The 24,115-nt window shown below is 36.2% G+C and overlaps 1 protein-coding gene across 12 annotated transcripts in view; it reads left to right on the top strand.

The window, feature by feature from the left end:
• The window catches only part of LUC7L2 (LUC7 like 2, pre-mRNA splicing factor), a 60,017-nt gene that overhangs the window by 5,432 nt on the left and 30,470 nt on the right, over positions 1–24,115 (top strand). For 3 of the 12 annotated variants that reach the window (XM_025982150.2, XM_025982155.2, XM_072762918.1), the window contains one exon: positions 10,150–10,244. In XM_025982150.2, coding sequence (XP_025837935.1) covers positions 10,150–10,244 — 95 coding nt within the window. Of the gene's footprint in view, positions 1–1,164; positions 1,267–5,577; positions 5,731–8,472; positions 8,544–10,149; positions 10,245–24,115 lie in introns of those variants that run through there. The other 9 variants (XM_072762912.1, XM_072762913.1, XM_072762915.1 and 6 more) reach the window with 6 other exon arrangements.

The following is a 24,115-nucleotide window of genomic DNA, read 5'->3' as shown; positions in this document are numbered from 1 at the left end:
AGTATAACTTATTCCAGAGCTTGTAAATTCTTTTAACATAAGAAATTACAGCAAAAGTAAGGTTAAACAGTAAACATAAGGCTAAATTAGAGTTTTAGTAAATACTTCATCAGGAGGTCCAGGCATATCAAAACACCAAAAGCTCTGTTAACATCCATATGTTGAATCGTTTTGAACAAACTTTAACTCATTTTGTGTTTTAAACTCTGAATGTGTCTGCAAAACAGTGTAGAAAACATAATAGTATAATTTCATATAATCTTGTTTTGTCCTTGGATTCTCTATAGTTTAGCATTCCTCAAGGAGGCCTATGCTTGTGTGATAATTCTTTTACTTTGGGTAAAGAAATGCGTTGAAACCAAAGAAAAATCATATTGTTTATCACTGCATAAGCTCTATAGTAAGCAAGTAAATGCTTTGATTTGGTTTGGATAATATGTCACATAAGGAAAAATGATGGTGAGCTGCATGTTCAAGATAGGTAGCAGGAAAGGTGTCATGGATTATAATATATAATAGTCTTTTAGTGAGTCAGATATTGGTGTTCAGTACCAGGTGGTTCATACAGACATTAAAGCTTGAAGTTGCTAAGACTTCAGGCAAGTGGTGGGGTTGCAAAAAAAACCAAAACAAAACAAAACTAAAGATCACTAAGTGTGGACATAGCTAGATAAATGAGGCAGATGCTCCTCCAGAATGGAATTCCAGAAATTGAATGAAATGGGTTGAATCCTAAAAAAGCCCAGGGCTATTAGTATAGTCTGTGAGGAAGTATACATAATTGTACTAACCAGCTTAATCAGTCTACTAAGAAGATGAAGAAAGGTGGGACAGTTTGCTGGAGAATGAATGAGGGAGCAAGAGAGAGGGTACATTTCTGACAGGAATCTTGTGAATTCACCTGTAGAATAGGAAAGGAATCGCTCTTCCTTTTTGTTTTAAATTCTCATGCACTAGTAGCGACTAGGGTAGAAATTGAAAGGCAAGGCCAAAATGCATCAATTTTTAAGGTGATTGAGGTTATAGAGAAAAGTAGTTTGTAAATTGAGTAAATGTCACATTTTGCTATTTAACATGGGCTAGAGAAAGGAGTCTTTAAACTTTTTTCCTAAAAAAAAACAAAAAAAACTCTCACTAGATATTGATCCATATGTTCTAATTTAGTTGTGAACCATGTGCAGTGATGTTTGACCTGTGTGATTCAACATGAAAAGAATTTAACCAGCTGCCCTTGCTGAGTCTTTTGTCATGTCTCCTGAATGCATGGTAAATTGTTTTGTTTTTATCTTCTTGAGTCCTCAGTTTTCTCTTTCAGAGTTAGACTTTTCCAGAATTTTTGCCTTTCAGTAAAAGAAATTGGATAGTATCTATAGTATACTTAGCCGTTCACTGCTTCTTTATTTTGTCCTACTGTTAGATTATGCAGTATACCCTTTTTTTTAAGTTATTTGAAGGTATATTTTAGATCAGGATTGACACTATGGCCCACCTGCTTTTTGTAAAGTTTTATATGTAAACAACCACGCCTACTTGTGTACATACTGTCTATTGCTGCTTTGCCGTAAAACAGCAGAGTTGAGTAATTGCAAGAGACCTCTTTCTTTAGCTGGCAAGTTTAAAATATTTGCTATCTAGCCCATTAAGAAAAAGCTTGTTGACCACTGTTTTGGTGAGTGATTCTCAAAAAAGAGTGGTCCTCAGACTTTAGCAATACCTGGGAACTTGTTAGAAATGTAAATTCTTGGGCTGACTCCAGAAATTCTTGGGACTGGGACCAATAATCTGTAATTTAAGAAGCCTTCTACATGACTCCGATGCACATTAAAAATTTGAGAAACTCTGTTCTAGATAAGTGTTTCCCAAGTGTTAGCCACACATACCGCCTTTTTACCCTGTTTTCTGTTTAATATTTTCTTCACGTCAACTCACTTTCTAAAAATTTAAGTTAACTTTAAAATGAAAATTTGTCACCAGAAAGATATAGTGAGAACAACATGATATTTTGAAAAATAACTTAAGACTCAAAAAAAAAAAAAAAGTAACTTAGACTATGTTGTTACATGTGCTTAGCATTAGAACTTGTTAGATGTTAAGCACCAAATGGACTTTATCATGTATTTTTTTAAAGTTAATCATGAGGGATGCCTGGGTGGCTCAGCGGTTGAGCGTCTGTCTTCAGCTCAGGGCGTGATCCTGGAGACCCAGGATCGAGTCCCGCATTGGGCTCCCTGCATGGAGCCTGCCTCTCCCTCTGGCTGTGTCTCTGCCTCTCTCTTGTGTCTCTCATAAATAAATAAACAAAATCTTTTTTTTTTTTTTTTTTTTTACAAAATCTTTAAAAAAAGTTAATCATGATAATTACTGAATGGTGTTTAAGATATTGATGAAATCTTGTTTATGAAATTGGATAATACCTAAAATCATCTTTTGTACAAATCTCATACTTTGGAAAATACTGTTGTAGTTATTCATGTGAAAGAAAAAGCTGTTTGAACTATACATACCCAAGTCCTCAAAAATGACTAACCAGAAGAAATGCATATCAGAGAGAGAGAGAGAGAGAGAGATCGAGAGAGATCTAGGAGTCCTTAGGTTCATCTAGACCTCAACAATGAAATTACCTCATTTAGCTTGAATTCCCACCTTTCCCATGGTGGCCAGAGTTCTGCAGGATTTCACCAACCTGTTTAACAATGGGAATGTGAAAAGATGCCTGGCTGTGGGAAGGGCTACTTAATGAAAGAAAATCCCTGGACTAGAAACTGTGGGGCAAGTGGCTATGATTTTATGTTGTATAGGGAAACAGCAGAACATTTTTGCTAGGAAAATAGTTGCTTCATCTCAGAATCTAGGAACCATGTGTTCTTGTTTTGAGACAATCCCGTGTTACTTAATTTGCCTCATAGTATTAAAGGGATACTTCCCTAGACATGGTGTTCTGTATTATTTATTGGCTGATGTGCTTTAGGATATAGTAATTGTTGATAGGAGTAAACTGTTTCTTTCCTGACTATCCCCTGGTTGCTGAGTTGCTTTAGTTACTTCTTCCTTTCCTTAGAGATTATGGACACATTTGTTTCTATTGTCTTTTGTCTCTGCAATAAAGTAGTGATATAGGACTCTAATCTTAGAGGGACTGAAAGTCTTAGTGGGAAATGAAGATTTACACATGAGCAGTTATGTTTATTTTTAAATCATAAATTCTGTGATGCTGATTATAGGGGCCTAATTTTGCAAACTCTTAAAAAAATACAAAAGACTATCAAACACTGGTAGGAGTGAGCAAATGTATATTTTTTTCAAATTATAAAAAAAAAAAAAAGCATTACAAACGAAGTCCCTCTGTTTCCCTTCACAGTCAGAATCCTTTCCCCAAAGGTAATCCTTGTGCATTTGGTGTATAACCAACATGACACAGTATTTCTGCTGTGTCCTTTTAGTAGTCGTAAGGCTCAGTCTCCTTCATGGTAATCTCTGTTTTTCCATTTTAACTTTATCATTGAGTTGTCTGTCACTTCTGTCCTTTGATATTCTCATTTCTTTTCCTTTATTTCTTTCCTTCACTATTTTTTGATTTGGGGAGGCTCTGCTTAGCTTTTAAAGCTGTAGTCAATGAATGAGAATTTGTGTTTTTGGTAAATCAGCCAATTACTTTTTCTTTGGTTCTTTTCAGCAAATTCTTCATAGCCAGAGATAGGTTTCATTACTTCTAATTTTGTGTATAGGAAGTTCTGGATGATAGAAGGCACCAGATATCCCCAGTACAGGTGTTACTGTATCAGAATTGCAGCTCTGCAAGTAAGTATCAAAATTGAAAATTTAGCAGGCTGCAACTTTTTAATAACTGACTTTCCTTTATAACCTATAAAACAAATTCCATATAATCTTTTAGAACTTAATATTTAGGTAGCAGTCTATTCAAGCTTTTCTAATGTATTTCTTAAATTTAAAAGAAACATATTGATAGATTTCGTAAAGCATATATTCCACCACCACACCTGCCAGTAGCCAAGACTACGCTTGTGTACTGAGAGGAGATAGGGTGGTGGCAAGGGGTGGAATAGAGCCCTTGGAATGTAGCTACTTTAATATTTCTCTTCTCACATTTCCATCACCATTCTGTTAGCTCTTAAATATCCTGTAAGCTTTTTCACTTAATACAAGGCTGTTTCCCTGTCTCATTCCTTATAGTTTTGTTGCATGGATTTTCACAGACAAGGCTGGTAGATTTTAAAAAGTTACTTTCACATTTTATTAATCTTTGATCATATTCGGTAAGAATGAATTTGTTCTAGCAATTTCTACAATGGGCTTTGAAGTTTTTAAATGTTGGGCTTGTCTTGGGGGTTCTGATAGGAGTAAAAGTGGCACCTACTAGTAATTATAAACCTATAGGACCCTATGAAAAGATTTAAGAGGGATAGCCCTTCTGAGCCATATCGTACCCTTATTTTTGCATTTTCTGGGGGAAGGGAAATTTTACTTACTTGGTATGACTTTATAAGCTCTAGTAGATAGAAGTGACTTTATTACATTTGAAAGGGACAATGCCATAATTGGTTTTTCCCACTGCCACCTTTGGCTGAGTACTCTTTCTTATGTAATAAATAAAATTTTGACAAGTTTGGCATGTATCACGTCTTGTTAACTGTTTTCAAAGCACCCATAGTCATAATATGTTAAGACATGGTAGTGAGTACTTTTACAAAACAAATTCTGTACTTTGAACTGTATATATATATATATATACATATATATATGTATATATATATATACACACACATACATACAGTGAAGTAAACTGTATTAACAATTACATGAAGTAAAAGATTTTTTTAAAAAGGATAATTACAGAAGAGTTCTTATAGATGAGCTTTAGACTGAATTCTAAAGGAACAGCAAAGGTAGGTGGGAGAATTTAGTAGAGTTGATGAGACACTTGGAGAAGAATGTAAAAGTAATCACAATGGTTCTTCAGTGTAGTAGTCCCTGTGCAGCAGGAATCACCTATTTTTACCTCTGAAGATGAGGGTTTCCTGGGACAGGGCAGACTTCTTCCTGCCCTGTACTAGACTAGAAATTGGCCACTGGTCTTTATATAGTTTATATGTTACTATGTGGACTTAGTAGCTAATATAAGGCTGGTAATAAGAGGATGAAACATTTCTTTGCATTTGATGATTTGAGGGCATAGGGAAATGAGTAGCTTTAAGCTGTCAGCTATACACCTCTTTCTTTTGCTCTGCTTTCCTTTTACTGAAGGTATATGGATTTCATTTCAGAGGGAATGTGCCTGTCCTGTCCTAAGCCAGTGGTCACACTTGGCCCCTAACAAGTGTATCTGTGGGGAGGGCTTTGGTTGTCACATTGGAGAATATGGGAGGGCTTTTCTTCTCCTGGCCCCATTTATAAGCTAGGGGTTGCTTCCATTTGCTTTGTGTGCTGTTGAGTTTTCTTCTGTTTTCCCTAAGCTAAGTTCTAAGCTAATTCTATATAAGAGAAATACTAATTAGTTGTTTTTATAAATTGCTTGCCATTAATGCCTGATAATATGCAGTAAAATAAGGATTCCGCATACCATTATATATGTCAAATATTACAAACTTTAAGGTTCTTTTAATTATAATACTAAACTCAGTTCACTTTTGCTTAGCCTTCACAGTTGTTGATCACATAGCATGGTCATCCACTCACAGCTTAAAAAAATACAGGGAGCATCGGAGAGAATGGGTAAAGTAAAATTTTGATGTTTTTAAAATAGCACCTAAATCTATGAAAGTTTATTTATTGTTTGTATGGGAGGGAGAGGGAGGGTGGCACTGGAGGGGAGGGGGTGGGTATTGGGAAAAATAGCATGCACCATGTAAAATGATGTCAGATACCATCTAGACTGAAGTTTTAAGTGTTACTACTATAATTTAAGTCTAAGGCAGTTTCAGAAGAGGCAGGACCATAAAACCGTGGTGTTGGGGTTACAGTGGGCTCGTTTTCCCCTCCCAACAGATTGAAGGGGATTTTGAGTATAATGGTATTTGAGTATAGTTGGGATGGGAGCTGCCTGTAGAGTGGCCTATCCATATTCCCTACATGACATTGCTTCACTACCGCTTTAGGCCCTGTTAACTTGCTGAGAAACTTTGAGAAGAGTAATAGGCATCTCAGTTTTTATTATTGTACACCTGCAACTCAGATATTCCCAAATACAAATTAGAATTCATGAAACTCACAAAAGGGTTGAACCAAAGAGAAAGTTTTTACTCTGAAGTTAGTTGCTTGGTAGTAAGTATTAATAGAAATTTTGATGCTTCCATTCAAATGAAGAACACTTTGCCTACCAAAGTTTTAAGCCAAATTGCTAATTTTAAAAACTTGGCATCATAGTTATGTACAAAGCCTAATTAATGTAGAAGTTATAGGGCAGAGAAACCTCCATGTTTTTATGGATAGACATTGTGTTGCTGTTAAACATGATTTAATTTCTGCCCCATTATTTTTAAACTTTTTTTTTTAAACTTTGTTTACACACTGAAAATCTGGATTGAAAAAGTGAAAAAATTAGGAAGTCGGATTTTACCCAGAAAATATTACTCTGGCCCCAACTTTGCTCTTCCCCTACATGTAGCCATTTGCCAAAGCCAAATTTGACTTGGAGTATTTACTATTCCCTAAACATTTCTGCCTTTATAAGCTTTGTCAAAGATAATACTCCAGCTTGGAATGTTCTTCTTTCCTGTGATCTAAGTCCTATCTTGTCTTTAAATTTTGGCTTCTACCTTTTTATACGAAGCCTTTTCTAACCTCTCCATCCTTGGTGGCCATTCTAGCTTTAGAATTCCTGAAGTACTACTATTAGAGAAATCCATTTGGCACTCGGGTCATGCTACCTTTATTACTTGTTATTTAAATGTCCTATTTCTCTATCAACATCATGGACTCCTTGAGGGTACAGAGCTTGTAGTTATATGCCTATTTGTAACCCCATTGACCAGCACAGAGGATATGTGCACTAATAGGTTTGTTTCTATGATTTGGATCCAGTGTTAGTGTAAGAGGGTAGTTGTCTTGTTTTGTTTTTTAACTCAGGTTATTTTTATATGAATATATGCCCAAAGATACAGTATGTTGACTCCACAAAGTAATTCTTTGTATTATAAGATTTGGTTCATACTTGTTTTCTATTACTCATAGTCTGCCCCCCCACCCCTTTTTTTCACATGGGTGCTGTTATACCTAGTTTCTTTTGAAAAACATGGTTTGGGCCAGATATGTTGACAGAAACCAAAATTATCAGTATTTTTATTTTAAAATTCTTTGTTGGTTTAGCTAAATTACACTTTCATGGCATAAGCCCAAATAAATGTATTAAATACTGCATGGTAATGTAGCCAAGTTATTTTAAAATGTTAACCTTAAAGTCTCTTAAGTAAAACTTTTAAAATACCAATAAACATACCTAGTTGCTAGTCCATCTCAGGATATTTCTGTATCTGAAATTATTAGAGTTTTTATTATTTCATTGTTTTATAGGTTTCTGTAATGTGTAATTGATATTTGATAGCTGTATTTATTGCGTTTGCAGTTATCAAATTTATAGAGCAACCATTCTTATGCACTTTAAAACACTTTTTGGCATTTATAGAAATAGACTTTTTGTAAGAGCTCATCAGGGATAATGTTTGCTAAATTTGTATTTGGAATTGTTTATATTTTACCTTATAGCTGTGTCTTCAGGGCACATGTATCTTAATATTAGACTTAATGTTGTGATTTCTGAAGCAAAAACAGTAGCCCTACCTCACAAAATGCTTGATTAGTAAAACTTCTAAGAACCTTGATTTTTATTGTAAGGCCTGGTTTATAGCATTACTGAACCATTAGTTTTATGTAGCATTGAAACAATACTGTTGTTGCATATTAAAAAGCTTTAGGTATGTAGTAGGGAGAGTCCTAGATATGTAAGGGTTTGGTTTTTTTTTTTTTTTTTTTTTTTTTCCCTATTCAGAAAAGCTACATCATCTTTGAAATTCCTTAGCACATTTTGGGTACAGATTAAAAATAAGACATTTTTCTTACATGCCAGTAAGCAAGAAGAAAAAAACCGTCTAATATATAGCATTGCCCTTCTGGTGCTAGCTTATCATAGTATCATTCTAACGTGAATTTAGGCCTTCACCAAAGTCTTAATGAGATAAAATCTTTTAAAAAGCATTTTTTAAAACCCCAGTTGGCCCAGAGACCATTTCCCAGAGTTCCAGCATTGGACTTTTTCCTGTGGTCAATCATATTCTTCTGTAGGGTTACACTTGTTAAGTCAGTATTTTGAAAAATAAAACACCCTGATTTTGTTCACTTTTGTTTTCATATACAAGAATCTTTACAGTCAACATGTACTTCTAGATGCTGTATTGAAATTGCTGGCAGAGTCTATTCTATACAAACTGAACAATCTGGCCCCTTGTTTTATTTGTAAAGGTTCAATGTATCTATGCCTGCCTACTTCAATCTGCAAGGGAGTGTCAGAAAGGCCCCGCATTCGCCGAGCCGTGAGTTATCACTAACTTTTCAGATGTGTTAATGAATGTGGAACAAAAGCAGTTGTGTTTCAAAGGAAAAAAAAGGAACCATCAAAATAACCTTTATTATAGTAGCAGGCGTGAACACTAAATGATTTATTCCAAATTGTGGTGTCAAAAATAACCTACTTGAACTAGAGACTAGCCTCTAGAAAACCTATTGTTGAACTGCTCTGAAGCTATCATTTTAGCTATAAATTACTTTTCTTAAATTTTATATACCCTGAATTAGAATATTCTTTAAGTCTTTTTGAGTTAAAACAATTTGAACAAAATCTTACCCCACTTAAAAATGACATATTTAGTTGACTTTGCATTAAGCTCTTCAAAATAAGACCATGTAAAAGGGGTAAAGGCTTAACCTTTCTGTGACTCACATGTGAAAAACAAATTAATTTAAGTAATTGAATCACTTCCTAGATGAGTTTTTGGAGTGCCCCAAAGCATCATGTGAAGTACAAAGGTGTTTACAATCTCTTTTGGTACCAACAGTTCTCGCTTCAGTAATTCATCAGTAGGTTTTCATTCATCAATGATGATATCAACTTAAGACTAAAATAAAACACGAACATTTCTTAGGGCTTATCTGAGCATTCTACATAGAAAAAATGTCCTTAAGAGTTTTTTTCTTTTTTTTCCCCCAAAGAGATTCTAAGCAAAAAAATTGTAACTAACATCTATATTTTGTTCCTAGAGCTAGTTACTTTTCTTTTTCTTAGACTCTTTAAAGTTTGAGTTAGATAGGCATATCTGATTAGGAGGTTGGATGCTTCTGTTGCTTAGGAGGTGTATTGTGTTATATGAAGACAGAATAAATTTAAATGTACCCAGTATGGCCATATGTAGCCCAGACCACCTAAAATTTGAAGGTATGGTACCTTTGGAGGCATTAAAGTTAACGTTTCATTTAGGCATTGTGCCTTTGTCTGACTGGTGTGTAAGTCCTTCTTCCAGGTTTGTACACTCTTAAACACGCTATTCTACCCTCTCTAACTCATCCCAGCAGCAAAAGGGAGACACTTCAGCTGGAACAAAATAGTGGAAGAAATGGCGTCTGGGGTTCAGTGGGGATTCGCAGTGTGTATGCAATGTTTGCAAGATTACTTTTTATGTTTTTCAATTAATGTAAATAATTACAAAATAAATCTATGCTTAGCGTCAAGTAGGGAACATTGTATACCAGTAGAAACTCTCCTAGTGGGTCTGCTGCAAGTCGCTTAACCTCTTGGGGCCTCGATTTCATCATCTGCAATATGAAGGAGTTGGACTCCATAATCTTGAAAGTCCATTCCTGCTCTATATCCTATGCTTTTCTGAAGTACTCTGTTTAACAGAATGCATTGCTTTCCCACTTTGACTATTTGAATTACATTTGCAGTACACATACTGCAATTGCATGTCTAAAATAGTTTTTCTATAGGATATTATACAAACTAATCCCTCTTGAGCTGATTTATATAAATAAATGTATGTGCGTGTAGCCACACAGGAAAAAGCTAGTGATAGTAGGGCTCTCAGAAAATAAGTATTTTCCAGTTGTCTAACCTTGAATGTTATTAACTTTTCTATATTACAGGAGATACTACTCGTCAACGAATCAAATTCAGCGATGACAGAGTATGCAAGAGTCACCTTCTCAACTGTTGCCCCCATGATGTCCTCTCTGGAACTGTACGTATTATTAAATTTATTGTTTAATTATTGGTATCCCAACTTGATGAAGACTTAATTTCTTGTCAGATTATTATGCACTCATTTTTTAAGACAGTTTAGAGGAGGGATTTGCATCTCTTATATTATTTAGGCTGATGATTTAAATCTGCAAAAATGAGATTTCTCTGAAAAGTCTTTACTGTGCTTCGCTTTATAATTTTTTCCATTCTTCAGGGTAATTTTTGAGACAGTATTTCTTATTTGGAACGTAGAGGCAATTATACTGCAATTGCACTTTTAGTTTCTGCAATTCTAAAAAATGATTTTTAAAATAGTTTTTTTTATTGTTGAGAGCAGAGTAGACTTTTATCCAAGGCATTATATGTTTAGATTTGTACACATTGTATCATGGAAATCATGAGGAAAACCTAATAGTAAATACTTAAAGTCACAGAATTGAATTTGCTAGTAGTGTTGTCACTTAAAATGCATTTATGTTGCTGACTCTGAAATAATATAAAGCTCACTTAATTTAGATTCTATAGCTAGTGATGTTGGTTGACCTTGGAGTTTCATCATTTTAATTTGAAAGAAATCACATAATGATGGACCTATTTAAATAAATGGAACAAAGGATCTGATTTTCTTACTTTGGGGTTTAGTTGAAATGATTACTCACTGCAAGAGTTTCCTTTCACAGGCCACATTTGATGGCAGAGGAGGACTAGTAGGGGATAAATATTTAGCTGGCTTTATTTCTCACTTGCCAGAAATGACTGAAATAAAGAGAAGATTTCTGACTTGATGAGTTCCTGTATTTAAGGCAGTTTAAATGAGTGGTTTCTTTTTTTTCTTTTTTCTTTTTTTTTTTAATTTTAAAAGACTTTATTCATGAGAGACACACAGAGAGAGGCAGAGACATAGGTAGAGGGAGAAGCAGGCTCCATGCAGGGAGCCCGATGTGGGACTTGATTCCGGATCCCGGGATCATGCCCTGAGCTGAAGGCAGACACTCAACTGCTGAGCCACCCAGGCATCCCAAGTGGTTTCTTTTGGATAGAATTAAATACCTTTAACAGACATTAAGACATATACAATAGGAAACAACTCTGTCTTTTTTCCAGTAGGAAAGACTGTTGAAACTGTTACATTAAAAGGGGGAAAAAAGAGCCTACATTTAAAAATATATATATGATACTTGAATATTTTTTCAGTGTAGTAACATAATCTAGATTCTGAACACTTGAATTAGAACTATGACAGATAATTAACCCTCATGTATACTCTTTAGAATATCCATAAAGTATTTTCTACAGTGCTATAAAACATTTAAGGGATGCCTGGGTGGCTCAGTGGTTGAACGTCTGCCTTCAGCTCAGGGCATGATCCTGGATCTGGGGATCAAGTCCCGCATTAGGCTCCCTACGAGGAGCCCGCTTCTCCCTCTCTTGTCTATGTCTCTGGCTCTCCACGTCTCTCATGAATAAATAAATCTTTAAAAAAGATTGTGAATCAATAAAATGTCTAATTATCTATAGTATATTTTGATTCTCTACAGTTACTATTGATTAAATTTAACAAAGTTGTGTTTAATGGCTACATTATCACTTCAAATAATACTTGGGAACAGGATTAATTAGCAAAGTGACAAATTAGTTTTTTTATTTCTTAAAACTCTAAACCCAGCTATAGGGATCCCTGGGTGGCGCAGCGGTTTGGCGCCTGCCTTTGGCCCGGGGCGCGATCCTGGAGACCCGGGATCGAATCCCACGTCGGGCTCCCGGTGCATGGAGCCTGCTTCTCCCTCTGCCTATGTCTCTGCTTCTCTCTCTCTCACTCTGTGCCTATCATAAAATAAATAAAATTTAAAAAAAAAAATAATAAATAAAAAAAAATAAACCCAGCTATAGCAAGATATGGACATAGTGTTATATTCTTCCAGTATGGCATTGATAAAAATCTGACATCACAGTTGTGCTTTACATTTTATAATGTACATATGCAGCTATGCTCATTTATTTCCTTTTTTTAATTTTTAATTTTTTAAAGATTTAATTTGTTCATGGGAAATAGAGGCAGAGACACAGGCAGAGGGAGAAGCAGGCTCCATACGGGGAGCCTGATGTGGGACTTGATCCCAGGACCCCAGGATCACACCCTGGGCTGAAGGCAGACACCAAACCGCTGAGCAACCTAGGGATCCCCATTTATTTTGTTTTTAAAAAGATTTTATTTGAGAGAGTAAGTACGCCAGCAGGAGTAGGAGTAAGGGGGTGATTAAGCATAGTATACACTGAGCATCAAGCCCAGTGCAGTGCTTGATCCCAAGACACTGAGATCATGACTTGAGCTGAAACTAAGAGTCAAACTCTCAACCAGCTGAGCTACCCAGATCCCCCTATGTTCATTTATTTTTTAAAACTATTTTGGGGCAGTCAGTGAGGAGTCTGCTTGAGATTCTCTCTCTGCTTCTGCCCCACCCCCCCATCTGCTTATGCACATGTGTGTGCGTGCGGGTGTGTATATATACACGCGCGTGCGCTTGCACTCTTGCTTTCTCTAAATAAAAAAATTATAAAACAATTTTATGATCCACAGTTCACTTTAAAGATAATAGGTGAAGGTATTCGAAATCACATAGTTCTACTGATTTCAAGTAAAATTGGGATTGAACCCAAGTTTTATTTAACATGTTTTCTACTTTGTAGAGAATACTTAATTTTTTATTCTGTTAAAATGGATGTGTGGTTGGTTTTGAACTTCCCTTCTTCTAAAGTTCTTACAAGATTTATAAGATGCACATTTTCTCAAATTTTATTTAACATCTCTGAACTACAAATTTTAAATTGATGATAGAGGGCAGCCTGGGTGGCTCAGCGGTTTAGTGCCGCCTTCAGCCCAGGGCGTGATCCTGGAGACCTGGGATGGAGTCCCACGTTGGGCTCCCTGCATGGAGCCTGCTTCTCTCTCTGCCTGTTTTTCTGCCTTTCTTTCTGTGTCTCTCATGAATAAATAAATTAAAAAAAAAAGTTGATAGAAAAATCTTAGCATTTTCTTATGGTACAGAATTGAATGGTGAGGCTTTAAAATTGATGGTACTTGGGTTATATTAAAAAGCTAAAGAAAGCTCTTCTGTAGGCACTTGCCAGGGAAACTCTGGGTGAAAATATCTCCTTTTTGTCAATATAATAGATAAGAGATGGCTTTATGTAAGGATGAGATTAAGTAGTTTAGCGCCACCTGCAGCCCAGGGCGTGATCCTGGAGACCCCGGATCGGGTTCCTCGTCGGGCTCCCTGCGTGGAGCCCGCTTCTCCCTCTGCCTGTGTCTCTGCCTGTCTCTCTCTCTCTCTCTCTCTCTCTGAATGAATAAATAAATCTTAAAAAAAAAAAAAAAGTAGCTGTGAATCTCTGTGAGAATTTAAGCAGAGCTGGTGCAGGTGGCTGTGGAATTTTGTGAGACTCCAGGGTTATCGTATGGAGGTCTCCTTGAGAACTCAAAACCATCCATAGTGTGACTTTCTTATTACCCTTATTAGGAAAAAGAGCTATTTGTAACAGTTCATCCTGTGTACAAATGGTTTATAATTACAGAGTTATGACTTCTTTAGCAACCAATCTCTGTAGAATAACGTTTTTGGAACAGTTCATATCTCTTTATGTTGAAATGCCTGATTTTTTTTTTTAACATGTTAGATGAAAAGAACTGAATTGTAACTTGATTTTATAATGCTCTTTGTTGTATAACTGAAGTTTGTCCTTTTCCTCAGATCTGTCACTTCCAGCAGAATATGACTCACCAATACTCTAGGTTATTTAGCAGAAGAATACACAGAAATGTATTTGGAGATGGAGAGTGTGATTTCTAAATATGTACTCACAACTGACTATTTGGAATATTTTTGAAATTCGGTTTGGTGAAAATGCTCCATAACATTTTACCTTTCATTAGTCTTCTACTGTGGTATAACTAATTCATAGGCTAATAAGTCAGTCAGATGAGATTAAATGTAGAATAGAGACTCAAAGTAATTGTATATATATTTTGGGGGGTTGTGATTTTTTTTTTTTTATAAGCATTACTGTTGTAACTGACGAAGCTGCTGCTTTATTTCAAAGGCTTGGATTATTCTCCTAGTTGTTGAGAATATTGTCTTGTTTTAGTCTCGTTCTTATCCTCCTCCTGGCATAGTTTTTTTTTTTTAATATTTTATTTATTTATTCATGAGAGACACAGAGAAAGTGGCAGAGACATAGGCAGAGGGAGAAGCAGACTCCCTGCAGGGACACCAATCCAGGACTCTATCCCAGGACCCCAGGATCATGTCCTGAGCCAAAGGCAGATGCTCAACCACTGAGCCACCCAGGCGCCCCACTGGCATAGTTTCTTCCTGTTCTAGTCACTGTGCAAACAATAGGCAGCCATCCCCTTTGAGATTTAGGCAAAACAAAACACCTAAGCAGAGTTGTCCTTTTTTCCCCAGAACACGTTATTTCTAGTACAGATCTTCCCTGAAGAAAGAGAGTACACTAAAGTGCTTACAAAAATCTTTCCATCTACCTTCTTGTGATCTGGGAAAAAGATGTGTAGTGCTAATAATTTAGAGGCATTAAATTTAAAGCAGAGTTGATAACAGAAACAATATTAAGATCTGCAGAGATGAAAATGTATACTGTCATGATGTGCCTGTCCTAAAATTAGAGATGACCACTACTGATTGTAGCCTTCATCCTAGTACAATTTTAGGGTTGACAGGCCATTTTGTATTGTGTAAGGCCATCTGTTCATTGATGGGGAAAATTAAGGCTCAGAGAAATTGTGCTTGTCACAGGTCTCACAGAGAACTATATAGTACATTATACTACACAGGAATCTTAGAGTTAATTAAATACTTTAAAAAATGTTTTTGTTGGGATCCCTGGGTGGCGCAGTGGTTTGGCGCCTGCCTTTGGCCCAGGGCGCGATCCTGGAGACCCGGGATCGAATCCCACGTCGGGCTCCCGGTGCATGGAGCCTGCTTCTCCCTCTGCCTATGTCTCTGCCTCTCTCTCTCTCTCTGTGACTATCATAAATAAATAAAAATTAAAAAAAAATGTTTTTGTTAATTTTATAGATAGCACATTTAGGGCAGTGACTTTCAGATGTTTTTGAAGTGTCCTTGGAGGAATTTCATGAACTAAGGGTATAGGGACAGGCCAGTCTTTTTTCTATTTCAACTGGAATTTTGCACATTTTAAGTAAAGGGACTTTCCACAAAATTTTGTTTAGAAAAAAATGGTTCTCCTCAGAAATTTATCAATTTATTTATTTTTAAAGATCTTATTTATTTATTCATGAGAAGACAGAGGTAGAGACTAGGCAGAGGGAGAAGCAGGCTCCATGCAGGGAGCCCGAAGTGGGACTCCATTTTGGAACTCCAGGATCACGCTCTGAGCTGAAGACAGACGCTTAACCGCTGAGCCACCCAGGCATTCCCAAAAATAGAATTTAAAGCTTAAAATTGAGAAATACTTAGAGACAGGAATAAAGTAAAATTTTTTTCTGCCTTTCTGAAGTCATTAGGTAGGAATATTGTCAAAAATACTGAGTTGATTTTACGATGCCCCAGTAGGTTCTGGTTTTTATCTAAAGTGTACTTTTTTTACTAATTGAAAGTCCTTTATTGCATCTCTAAACTATTCTGTTTAAGGGCTTGTCTTAAATCAGTTACTTAGGTATATCCAAGCCTGAACTTTAAAACTCTTGAAGTCCCTTTGATAGTACATATATAAAAGTGCCATGAAAGTATGGAGAAACAGAATAAGTGATATGAAACCATAAAATTTTCTCAACCAGCAACTAGAATGTAAGTTTCAAAATAAGGGCAGGGATGTTTTGTTCAGTGTTATGTCCCCAGCATCTAGAACAGTGTCCCTCCATTGTGTTGAATGAATTATCGATCCACCCAAAGCAAAACACTAAATAGTCTGTTACAGAACTAACTTGAGTTTGAAAAATTAATGATTATTAGGGGAAAATGCGTTATCTTTTAACATATAAGGAGCTGGAGAGTATCTTGGTTTTGTTGCTTATCAGAATATGACAGTAGTAGCTCCACATGCAGATGTGAAAAAGTTAGTCTTTAGATATTGTAAACTCAAAATTTCTTCCCCAGAAATGGTTTGTTTAGGACGATTTTGGTATTTTTTTTAACATTTCTTAGCAATAGCCCAGATTATTGGTTTCACTTTTTTTCTTTTTAATTTATGACAGGTCAATTTCTTGAGCTGCCCAATTTGTGAAAATGCCAGTTTTTCCAGTCTTAAGTTTAACCAGTTTTGGCTCTCGAAGTATATCTTACACTATGTCCTCGTATTAAGCAGATTTTGCTATTTGCATTTTATTCAGTCAATTATAAAAATGTGCATTCCTTCAACAAGCATTTCTAGAGATTGCCTAAACCAAAAACACCTTTGGTGCCTAGGAAGTCAGAGGCACATGAAAAGCTTCCCAGTGAATAATTAAAACTTTACTACTAAACTTCATTCATTCATTCATTCATTCATTCATTCACAAGAGACACAGAGAGTGGGAGAGAGAGAGAGAGAGGCAGAGACACAGGCAGCGGGAGGGAAGCAGGCTCCATGCAGGAACCCCGATGCAGAACCTGATCCCAGGACTCCAGAATCAGGCCCTGAGCCAAAGGCAGATGCTCAACCATTGAGCCACCCAAGCCTCCTGCTACTAAACTTTAAAAACCAAGTCCTCAATGTTGTTTATAGTATATTTGGCAAATTGGCACACACATACCCTGAACTATTCAACGTGGGGTGCATATGCCCTTGGGAAATAACTTTTTTCTGTCATACTAAATAATCTTGTAGTCATTCATTTTATATACTTAAAGTAATACACTTGAGGCTTATGGAAGTGATTTTTTTTTCTTCTTTTTTTTTTTTTTTTAAGATTTTGTTCATTTATTCATGAGAGACACAGAGAGAGGCAGAGACACAGGCAGAGGGAGAAGCAGGCTCCATGCAGGGAGCCCGATGTGGAACTTGATCCTGGGATTCCAGGATCATGCCCTGAGCCAAAGACAGACATTTAACTACTGAGCTACCTAGGCGTCCCTGGAAGTGATTTTTTCTTTGTGACCCAGAGAGCATGGATTTTAGCATCTTGTTACCCAGCAAATTTATCTGTTACTTATATTAATGGTTGAATACAAATACACAGTTGACCGTTGACCATTGAACAATACAGGGCTAGAGATGCCAAGCTCTGTGCAAACATAAATCCCTCTTACAACTTTTTTTTTCCTTTTACAACTTTTTGTTTTTTAAAGATTTTATTTATTCATGAGAGACAGAGAGAGGCAGGCTACCTGCAGGGATCCCAATGTGGGACTCGATCCTGGGACTCCAGGGTCACGCCTTGCGTGGAAGGCAGGCACCTAACTCCTGAGCCACCCAGGCGTCCCCCCTCTGTTACAACTTTTAACCACCCCCCCAAAAAAGCTTAACAGCTGAGCCTATTGTTGACCACAAGTGTTACCGAAAACTTAGTTGATTGATAATATTTTGTTTATATTGTATGTATGTATTTATATATTGTATTCTTACAGTATATAAATAAGCTTACTCTAAAGCTTAGAGCAAATGCTTTTATTTTTTATTATTTTTAATTTATTCATTCATGAGAGAGAGAGGGAGAGGGGCAGAGACACAGGCAGAGGGAGAAGTAGGCTCCATGCAGGGAGCCCGATGCGGTACTCAATCCCAGGACTCCAGGATCACACCCTGGGCCGAAGGTGGCGCTAAACTGCTGAGCCACTGGGGCTGCCCTTGTTTGATTTTTTGAAACAAATTTTTATCTTGGACCTATCTGATAGAATGAGTCTTGAAAAAATAGAAAGTTTTAAAGACCAGGCAAAGTAGAATGAGATCTGGAAGTTACTGTTAAAGTGGATTGTTTTTCATAGTCTTGTACTTGGTTAACATATTTCGGTGTCATATTTGCTTTTTTGTACAGTGATTCTCAATGCTTATTATCTGAGAACCTCAAATCATCCTCTGAGTATTCCCTGAACTCCTCAGATCTGTTTTAGAGAGATGTACGGTTTTATAAACTGTGTTTTAAGATGTCTATAGAAATTAGTGTGTCTTTGAGGCTATTCAGTGAAAAAGAGAAGATGGCATTATAAATGCATCATTTGGAGGGTATAAACAATGAACACAGAATAGAGTAGCAGATACCTGATAATAAATGAAAACTTGAAACGCATATTTTTGTTGTACCAGGGGATTAACCACAAATATCAAGCAAAGTCACAAACTCTCTGTCACTGGAAATATTTTTCAAACCGATGAGTTTTACCTTAATGTGCAGGTGGCAAGACAGATGACTTACTGAAATCTTTTTTAGTTTGATGATTCTCACTCATGAAGGGGATAGTAAAAGCATTTGATATTTTATTTTGACCCATATACAGTAAAACATGTTGGATGTATATTGTCCCGTAGTCCTTACAGGATCAAAAATATAGGCATGTATATTAATGTATTTGGATAACATAATTTGTAAAATTTCGAGACTTAGGTTTTTATGTTTTTTCCCTTTTCTGGTATTTATAATAGCGTTTGGAGTAATGAAATTTAAGTAATATTTGAAATTAAGAAGAAGAAGTAGAAAAATATGAGGAAGGTGGGCTGAATAGAGAAAGAATTTACTTACAGTAAAAGTCAATAAAAAATTTTTCTTCAAAAAGTAATTTATTTTTTCATCTCTTTGGTGCTCCCAAAGAGTGGTACTGATTGCTGAGATAAGCATTCATTCATTCATTTAACAAGTACTTATTAAGGACCTACTGCTATGTTGGGGATACAGAAGTGAACATAGGTTTCTCCTTTCATGGTGAGAGACATACAGCTAAGTGAAAAATAATGTGATTTCAGGTAGTCCTTGCTACCTAGGACTTAAATTAAGTTGCTAGGACAAAAAAAAGCATAGTTAGATAATTTAGACTGTGATAATTTAGACTGTCTGAGACTGTGGTCCAGGGACTACTCAGGGTGTTTAGAGAAAACTTTTGATAAAGTGACATTTGAAGAGATCTATATGTTCAGAAACTTAAGCCAGTCATTTTTGAGTGGGAATGAACTTAGCACATGTTGCTTCTTCACAGAAGCTTTTGGTGTTTTCCTATTGTACGTATGGCCAAAAATCTAAAATCCTTAGCCCAGTCTACCTCTTCCTTGAATGAATAATAAATTGGTTTGGTTCTTTCTTTTTACCAGACTGACTTCTTCATTTTCTCACTATTTTCCTTCCCCAGCATGATTCTCATTTTTGTCTCTTTCTCTGTTGCTGGAATACCTTTTCTCCTTTACCCACTTAAATCCTGCCTGGCTTGCTATTTTTGATTGCCTGAGCTTATAGCCTTTTATTTAGCCTCTGAACCCCTGTGTGGTGCCTGCTCTCCATACTACTGAGTAGGCGTTTTAGTTTATCTTATTTATATACATGTTCTCTCTTCCTCTCTTCTCAATTAGATAGTATATTCTTTCTAGGTCAAGGAATTTGTTTTTTAAAAGATTTTGTTTACTTGAGAGAGAGAGTGCAATAGAGCACGAGTGGAGTAGAGTGGCAAGCAGAGTAGAGGGGCAGGGGGAGAGAGAAGCAGACCCCACTGAGCAGGGAGCCCAGACGCAAGGCAGTCCCAGGATGCTGGGAACATGACCTGAGGTGAAGGCAGCCTCCTAACTGACTTAGCCACCTAGGCGCCCAAAGGACTTTTCTTTTAATATTATCTAGGTATCTTTGCATATCTTGATTTGGAATGGATAAGAAATTATTTCATGCTATGTTTTTCAAAAACAGTATTAAAAGCTGGGAGACGAGCTTTATTTTTCTTTATCCACTCAGGGAAGAATGGACTTGGAAGTGGAACATATGAGTGGGAATGGGCAGTTAATAAATAGGAAGTGGTAAAAAGCAGGATCTACTCTGCATGCAGTGTGTCCCTTTCCTCTTCACCTGTCACTTCTGTTGGACTTAATTTGAATATCAGGATTGAAATTAAGAAAGTAAAACCTTAATTTTTATTTTAAGGCAATATGGTGTAACTTGAGTGCATACCCCGGTTTTATTATTTCAAGGGTTTTTTTGTATTATACTGGGCTTTCTCTTGTTTTTGAGCTGGGGCTTGAATCAAATGTTGAACATGGATAGAAGAGAGATTTTATATATATGAGGAAGGAAGAAAGCGAAGGTGTGAGAAGTGAGAAAGTGTAGGTGATTTGTCTTTCAGAAAATAGCATTGGCATTGGAGGGCATGTAAAAGGATTCACGTGGTCCACAGCTTTTTATTTCCCATGCTTTGTCCTGCTGTCATGCCATTGTGTCACTTTTTCTTCAGCTGGTATGTATTGCTTTTAGTACTTGATGAATATCACTGTCTATTCTTTGATTCCCTCTATTTTTCTGCTATATCTAAATTATTGTTACGTTTTGATGTCTTTCACCTTTGTCTTGAAACTCCTAAAATAGTGTTAGAAAACCTAAGAAGAAGACACATGGGAAGAATTATTTTAAACTAAGCAGTGTAAATAAATAAATGAATTAAAGCCAATTTAGGTTAACAGTGAAACTATTGCTCTAATGAAGGTGGTTTTTAGAAAGTTAAATTTACCAAGCAGTAGCGTTTGTTTTTAATTTTTAAGTATGATAATAGAAATTTATACTGTTATTAAGCATTCTTCTTCATCTTCTCCCTCTTTAATATTAAATTTTCTTGTGATAATATATTATGATCTTGCAGGTGGCACTGTTCTTTAGAAGTACTTTTCAGTATTTTTGTTGTTAATAAGTTGACTTAGGGAAGTCAGATTTGGGGCTTTTTTTTTTTTTTTTTTTTAAGATTTTATTTGAGAGAGAGAAAGAAAAAGCACAAGCAGGGAGAGCAGCAAGCAGAGGCAGAGGGAGAAGCAGGCCCCCCTGTGAGCTGGAGTCCAACGCAGGGCTCGATCCCAGGACCCTGAGATCATGACGCGAGCCACCCAGGTGCTCCAGAAACGGCGTTCCTTTATAATTTGTTAAAGAAGGTCTCTTAGAAGAATACTTGAGCTGTAATTCTAAGGAGGAATATGTAAAGCTGTGCTTGGAAGACTTAATTGGATAAAGAAAGCCTTTAGTGAATTTAGTATTACATCTGTGCCATACTGGACACTACTATTTAGATTTCCTGTTGTTACATCACATTTAACATGTCCAGAACACAGTATTTCCTGTTACAGACCAACTCTTCCCATTTGATTTAGTCATTTGTCTTGGTGGCGTCATTGCTCATGCTTGAAATACTTGAGGCCATGATGAGACTCCTTACCTTCTCTCCATGCTTCATTACCATTTAGTTAATTGTTTAGTTGATAGTTCCATTTAAATAGTTAATTGGAAGTCATTGTGTTATGGAAAGAATAGTGAGCTATATGGAGGACTGGATTTAAATTTTTACTGTTCCTGCTAGTTTATAATCTTAGGCTTATGATTTTACAATTTCTCTGACCCTCGATGTCATTGTTGTAGGCAGGTGGTGATGGAACTGATGATTTCAGAGATCCTTAATGGATTCTTCTGTACTACCCTATTTTATCTCCATCACCTGCTTTCTCTTTTCTAATTTGACCCTATGACTTTGTTTCTGTCTTATAATAGTGTATCCCACCCTTGACCTCTTTCTTCTTGTCAGTCCATCCAGTAGTGTGGTATTAATGCTTCTAAAATATAGATTTTATCATATCCTATTTCTGTCCAGGTTGTCAGGCATTCTTTTTTTCCTATAAAGTCTGCATGTTGATTCATATTCAGATCTTCCACAATCTAGTTAGAGTCTGTAATTTTTTTTTAAAGATTTTATTTATTTATTCATGAGAGACAGAGAGAGAGGGAGAGAGAGGCAAAGACACAGGCAGAGAGAAGCAGGCTCCATGCAGGGAGCCTGATGCGGGACACGATCCCAGGATTCCAGGATCACGCCCTGTGCCGAAGGCAGGCGCTAAACCACTGAGCCACCCAGGGATCCCCAGAGTCTGTAATTTGATTGATGAAGCAATCCTGAAGTATTTGAGAAAAGAGAAGTTCAGAGAGATTAAGTAAATTTCTCAGAGTTAAATGGATAATAAGATGCAAAGGGGGAGGTCTTCTAAGTTGCTGAGTACCCAGTGTGTCTTATTTTTTAGACAATATAGTTTTCAAGTAAAAGTGGAAAAAGCATAAAACATGAGTATTTCCCATTATATATCAGCTCTCATCCCAGACATAAAGCCTGTCAACAATGTACTTTTTTCACTCCCCTTTGTGTATTTTAACAAATGGCATTTATGTTGATTTTTTTTCCCCACTTTACTTGGAGAAGTTTCCAAATAGTGGTCTATATTTTAAAACATGACTGCATAATATTTCATAATATGGCTATTCCGTAAATCATTCAGTGACTATTTGAATAGTTTTTGGTTTTGGTGTATGGTGTCACAATGAAATCTTTGCATGTGTATCTGTTTGTATATTTGCAACTGTTGCTCTAGTTTAATGTCTTCATTTTTTCATTGAGAATAAAAATTTCTTGATAGCAGGAATTGTATTTTGATACTGTTTTATAACTCCCTTTAGGATCTAGCTTGTTGATCTGAGTAAATACAACAAAGCAAGAATATTTACAATTCTTGAAGTGATTACTATGCCTAGTTTCTATCACTGATTTTTTCATTAACATATTACTACCATCAGTTTATAGCTGGCAGTACACGCAGATGTGTAGGTCAACCCTTTGATTTGCTCTACTATAATACCATGTTTATTGATTTTGATGTAATTTCTGCATGCCTCTGTTCCTGGTTTTTTTCCCTCCAAATTAAAGTGGCTTCATTGATTTTTTTTTTCTGCCTTTAAGAATAATACATAATAATTCATTGTGTTTAATTCAACCAATATCAAACCAGTTCTCACAGCACTGTCTACATGAATTTATAAAAATGGCATTTTTATTAATTTTTCTTTGCCATCTCCTTTCTCCACTTGGTATCGAGTTCATAATTTCTAATGGCTATATAATATGTTGTATGACTGTTCTGTAATTCAGTTAACCAAAACCCCATTGCTAGGCTCTTAATGTTTCTAATTTTTTACATAAAAAAACATCATTATCATTGCTAAAATTTTGTTCAGTTTGTGTATTTATTTCCTTGTTTCTGCAAGTTCTTGGAGTTCCTTAAATCATCACATTTATTCAATTGTATAAAACCTCTTTTTTTTTTCTTTTTTTTTTAATTATTTATTTATTTATGATAGTCACAGAGAGAGAGAGAGAGAGGCAGAGACACAGGCAGAGGGAGAAGCAGGCTCCATGCACCGGGAGCCCGACGTGGGATTCGATCCCGGGTCTCCAGGATTGCGCCCTGGGCCAAAGGCAGGCGCCAAACCACTGCGCCACCCAGGGATCCCTAAAACCTGCTCTTTTATGTAGGAGGGGAAAAATAAGAGAAACTATTTTCCTTATGAAGCTTAAAGTCCATTTGAGGAGACAATGTTCATTTTTGAAATTTTTTTTTCAAGATTTTTATTTATTTACTCATGACACACAGAAAGGCATAGGCAGAGGGAGAGGCAGGTTCCCTGTGGGGAGCCTGATGCAGGACTCAATCCCAGGACCCCAGGATTGTGACCTGAGCCAAAGGCAGATGCTCAACCACTGAGCCACCCAGGAGCCCTCATTTTTGAAATTTCAAAAGAACACCTAGAAAAGCCCTTAACAGAATCAACTTTGTTAAGTAGTAAAGTTATAAAGTTATAAAATTATAAAAAATAAAATATAAAATTATAAAATACTGACAAGTTGTAAGAAGTTACAGAATTAG

Source organism: Vulpes vulpes, chromosome 7 (genome assembly GCF_048418805.1).
Source record: "Vulpes vulpes isolate BD-2025 chromosome 7, VulVul3, whole genome shotgun sequence".
NCBI lineage: Eukaryota > Metazoa > Chordata > Mammalia > Carnivora > Canidae > Vulpes > Vulpes vulpes.
The sequence above is the reverse complement of the archived record's forward strand: the minus strand, read 5'-3'. Positions and strand labels throughout refer to the sequence as shown.